The 5,000-nt window shown below is 40.8% G+C and overlaps 1 protein-coding gene across 1 annotated transcript in view; it reads left to right on the top strand.

The window, feature by feature from the left end:
* The window catches only part of alpha-Catr (alpha-catenin related), a 240,067-nt gene that overhangs the window by 234,281 nt on the left and 786 nt on the right, over positions 1–5,000 (top strand). The window contains exon 14 of the mRNA XM_076189691.1: positions 2,368–5,000. This exon is cut by the window's right edge and continues 786 nt beyond it. Coding sequence (XP_076045806.1) covers positions 2,368–4,041 — 1,674 coding nt within the window. The 3' untranslated portion in view covers positions 4,042–5,000. The remainder of the gene's footprint in view (positions 1–2,367) is intronic.

The following is a 5,000-nucleotide window of genomic DNA, read 5'->3' as shown; positions in this document are numbered from 1 at the left end:
TCTTCACGTATACAGTAAGAAATTACTAGCATAGCTCTACTCTCAAAGTTTTCTTGGTTAGAATATTTATTTTTCCAGTGTTAGTACCGAAACCTTCATATTTTCTTATAACGCTGTTCCAAATCTCTCCTCCCAAAGTTTTTTTCTGTCAGAATCTTGTCTCTTAGGGTTACCATAGCAAAACTTACAGTCTTCTCTCTCTTTCTAGCGTTAGCATAGCAAAACGTGTGAATATTCTTATAGAACACTATTCTATTTTCATACCTAGAGTCTTCTATCCAAAAGGAATATTGTTCCATCAGTCTTCTTTCCGCCCCAAAACCAGCAATTACCCAGTCTTCCTTATACGCACTGCCAATGTTGCTACCAGATAAGGACTCATGGTAAGCTCTTTCGAAACTCTCTATGAACGCAGCTTCGTCTTGGACGTTTCCAGACACTACTGGAACGATGCAGCACGATCCTATGAACCCATACTCTCGGGAGACACTTCGTCATTACCGTATAGTTCCCTTTGTACAACCAACACTGTGACCCTCGCTTATGCCGCACTGTCAGCATCGCTGAGGCCACGCTGTTATGCTTGTTCGTGCATGCGCACCTCGGTGATAAACCCACCTGCGTATCTGGGTGTTGCTAGTATTACCGGTACCCCCATGTACTAGTATCCCCGGAGCTCCTTAACATTCCCTCTGCTGCAGCTCCTGCTTCTCTTTTTTTTTTTTTTTTTTTTTTATCTGAGCCCTTATCACCCGCATGCGACCATTTGTATATAATAATATGGGAAGCGAACCCTGCATATAATGCATTATTGCAACGAATGTCTTTCTATCCGTATAATGGAAAGATATACTCCCTGAATGATATGTGTATATACAGATAAGTGTATTTCTTATTAAACATTTTCCATTACTGTATGTCGTAATGAATCCTGCATCTTTCAGCAGTTGGGGTTGCTGTTGTTATCATTATTATTATTATTATTATTATTATTATTATTATTATTATTATTATTATTATTATTATTATTATTATTATTATTATTATTATTATTATTATTATTATTACTATTTTTTATTATTATTATTATTATTATTATTATTATTATTATTATTATTATTATTATTATTATTATTATTATTATTATTATTACTATTTTTTATTATTATTATTATTATTATTATTATTATTATTATTATTATTTATTATTATTATTATTATTATTATTATTATTATTATTATTATTATTACTATTTTTTATTATTATTATTATTATTATTATCATTATCATTATCATTATTATTATTACCATTGTCATTATTATTATTATTATTATTATTATTATTATTATTATTATTATTATTATTATTATTATTATTATTATTATTATTATTATTATTATTATTATTATTATTATTATCATTATTATCATTATTATTATCATTATTATCATTATTATTATCATTATTATTATCATTATTATTATTATCATTATTATTATCTATTATTATCATTATTATTATCTATTATTATTATTATTATTATTATTATTATTATTATTATTATTATTATTATTATTATTATTATTATTATTATTATTATTATTATTATTAACATTATTATTATTATTATTATTGTTATTATTATCATTATCATTATCATTATTATCATTATTATTATTTAGTATTTGCGATTAAGGTAATGCCCATTTTCTATAAATTGTACTCCATTTTCTTTGGTTCGATCTTCATCATTTCTTGTGATGCCAATTACTATATTCTTTTTTATGTTATCTATGTGCACAATTTTTATAGGATTATATATATGATCTGAAGCACATTATTTTTGTCTAACCTATGTATTTTTATGGTAGATGAATTAACTATTGAAATAAGCAGTGCATGTATTGTAACACCCCTCAGCACATGGATGGGAATGGTATTCAACACAGTAATTTCAATGGATTTTAGTTACGTTTCTTTTCTATCTACACGGGAGAAACCATAATCCACGCTATGTGCTCCACAGGGAAAATAGATCCTTGAGTAATCGTTTGTACTCGTCTCAGCGGATCCGAGTACCAACATCTGGTACTCGGGTCCCTCCTGCCTTGTCGGATCCGGTGGATTCGGGTCCAGTACTCGGATCCCGCCCAGCCCTACTATGTATGGCAAGGTCTAATTTCTTAATATAGTTCATTTTCAAAAACATTCGGTCACTTCACAAGCATTCCTATGCCATTGGGTTATGGTTTCTCTCTGCATCCTGAATGAAAAAGAAAAGTATTAACTTTTTTTACTGGCCCTCCAATAATGCCACTTGAGTCACGTTGTCTATGTATGTTGCCCTTCCTTCCTCCGACCGCAGTATGACCTGACATTGCCAGACCGCCTGGAGCTTCCGTCCCTGGACGAGATTCGAGCTTCCGGGAATCACAACTCCCTTGGACAGGTACTTTCAAAACCTCCACAACAACCGCAACAATCACCACAGCAACAACAACAACAACAACAACAACAACAACAACAACAGTCACAACAGGAACAGCTACAACAACTGCCACAAACCACATCCCCTGCACAGGGTCTCCTCCATCAGCAACAGCAGCTCCAGGTTCCTCAAGGGCCACCTCCACCTCCATGTCCTTCACCAAGACCTTCCCCATGCCCTTCTCCAACTCCTGCCGTTCCTTCTCCAGGACCCGGTCGACTTTCGAGGTTACCCTCGAAAGCAAACGACCAAGTTCCCCCTGTGACCCCATTCTTGCCTCCAACGAACTCCAACGACCCTTTAAGGTTAACCTCGAGACCAAACGACTCAGTCCCTCCTGGGACTTCGTTCGTGGACCCGGGTGACCATCTCGGGCACCCCCCAGGGTCCCCGATGCCCTTGCCTGTCCATCCGGCATTCCTTACGTCAGAAACTCTACCCCCCGGGTACTATCTCCCTCAGGAAAGTAGTCTCCACCAAATACCTTACCAGAACCGAAATCCCCCCAAGCCTCCAGGTCCTTTCCAGCAACCTTATAGGCAACCTACCCACTACCCACAACCTTCCCGGAGCTACTCCTTACCTCGAGAGTACCAGCAGCACCTTAATCACCAGTCTAACTCCTATTCGCCCCATTCTGGGTTGTATCACCAGTACCCGTGCGCGCCCCAGACGGCGTACAAGTACCGACCCTCCCCGCAATACTCCACTTTCACGGACATACCCCAGGCGTACCTTCCTCCTCCTCCTCCTCCTCCTCCGCGCCCTCCCGCTCCACACCCACCTCCACCTTCTGCAGCCTCTTCGTCGCACCTACAGCAGGCGAACTTCTTTCCCCTTCTTCATCCTGAAACTCGCTTCGTCCCATCGAACGACGTACCCCACCTCGCGCCCTTCCACCATCCCACCTCCTCTTCCTCCACGTCCACCGCTCTCCCACACCCTCTTCCGAACTCCATGGCCACCTCCCCAAGGAACCTCTTGTTACCGGAAGCCAGTGATCCGGACCTCTCTCAGAACTTCACCCTTAAATCCGAGTTCTTCTTCCCATCCTCGTTCCTTGTCAGTTCGTCGTCACCCAGGCCTCCGGAGTTCCGAGAGGAAGTGAGGAGGAGTCTGTCTATGGCTCCTTTCCCTTCCCAAGAGCCCCAGCCCCAACCCCAGGCCTATTCTTACCCAGACCCCTTTCCCCAAGAAAACGTATACATCGACCCCATCCATTACCATCAGAGCCTCCAGCATCCTCAGTTACGAAAACAAAATTATCCACTGAACATCATCAACATGGAGGAGAGGTACGCACACCATTACTACACCACTAAACACTTCTACAACGCCTGCCAGACACTACAACAGAGCCTTCAGCAGCTCCAGTACCTCAACCTCCACCATCCTATTGCCTCATACAGCCCCAACCAGCCCCCAGACAGGAGGCTGGGTGCGGACTTCACCCTTCCTCTCCCGCCGACCCAAACTTCGAAGCCAGCCTTCTCTCGCCATCACAACTCTCGAACTCGGGCCTCGAGTACCACCAGACTCTATAAGGTCTAAGAGCAGCGCGTTTTATTTGTCACATCCAAAATCAAACCCCGAACCACCACCACCCCTTGTGGTGGGGGGAGAAGAATGCCGTTACCGTGCCCCCTCCTCCCGAGTGTCGTGATAAAAGGCGTCTTAAGTGGGTGGAGCGAAGGGGGTAGAAATCCCCCCACTTTAATTTAGGTTTCTCTCTCTCTCTCTCTCTCTCTCTCTCTCTCTCTCTCTCTCTCTCTCTCTCTCTCTCTCTCTCTCTCTCTCTCTCTCTCTCTCTCTCTCTCTCCCCGACCTTATAAGGGAAATTGAGACTTTTATGTGAAAATGACCTTCCATCTATGGATGGTTCCCAACCTACTCTTATGTGTTGGTGGCGTAATCGGAAGTGTGCTAGTCTCACATCCGCTTAGTTGTGGGTTCGAATCCCGCACTTCTCTTTGATTCCCAGTTACCTGCCCAGTCCAAATGCATAATAGGGCTAAGGTGTGTCTCCTCACTTTCTTCAACTTACTCCACGTAGAACCTTGACTTATGAAATTCTATTGTTGTTGTTTTTTTCTATGGGTCATTTCAAAAGTTAATAGATTCGTCCAACGCCCTTTATATTTTTTGGTCTCTGGACCCTTGTGTGACCCTGTAGGAACTCGGGTTGAGGACCCACTGAGTTAGGCAGCTCGCACACTGACGCAACCAGTTGCATGAAACCAGTTGCTTACGACGCCGTAACCAGTTGCATTGCTTCTATCCTTGAAGACAATATCGCACCGAATGTGACACTAAGAAGACAACTATACACTAGAAAATAAAAGATATATAATAATGATAATACATACATACATACATATACCAAAGGCTTTTTCCCCTTTATAAGGGAGGTAGCCATAATAATGGTAAAAAAAAATAATAAAAAAATAAAATAAAATCATGCTATCGGTTTCATGCAACTGGTTGCGTCGGTGTGCGAGCTACCTTAAGCT

The sequence above is a fragment of the Oratosquilla oratoria genome, chromosome 9 (genome assembly GCF_046742065.1).
Source record: "Oratosquilla oratoria isolate Oo_2021 chromosome 9, ASM4674206v1, whole genome shotgun sequence".
Classification (NCBI taxonomy): Eukaryota; Metazoa; Arthropoda; class Malacostraca; order Stomatopoda; family Squillidae; genus Oratosquilla; species Oratosquilla oratoria.
The sequence above is the reverse complement of the archived record's forward strand: the minus strand, read 5'-3'. Positions and strand labels throughout refer to the sequence as shown.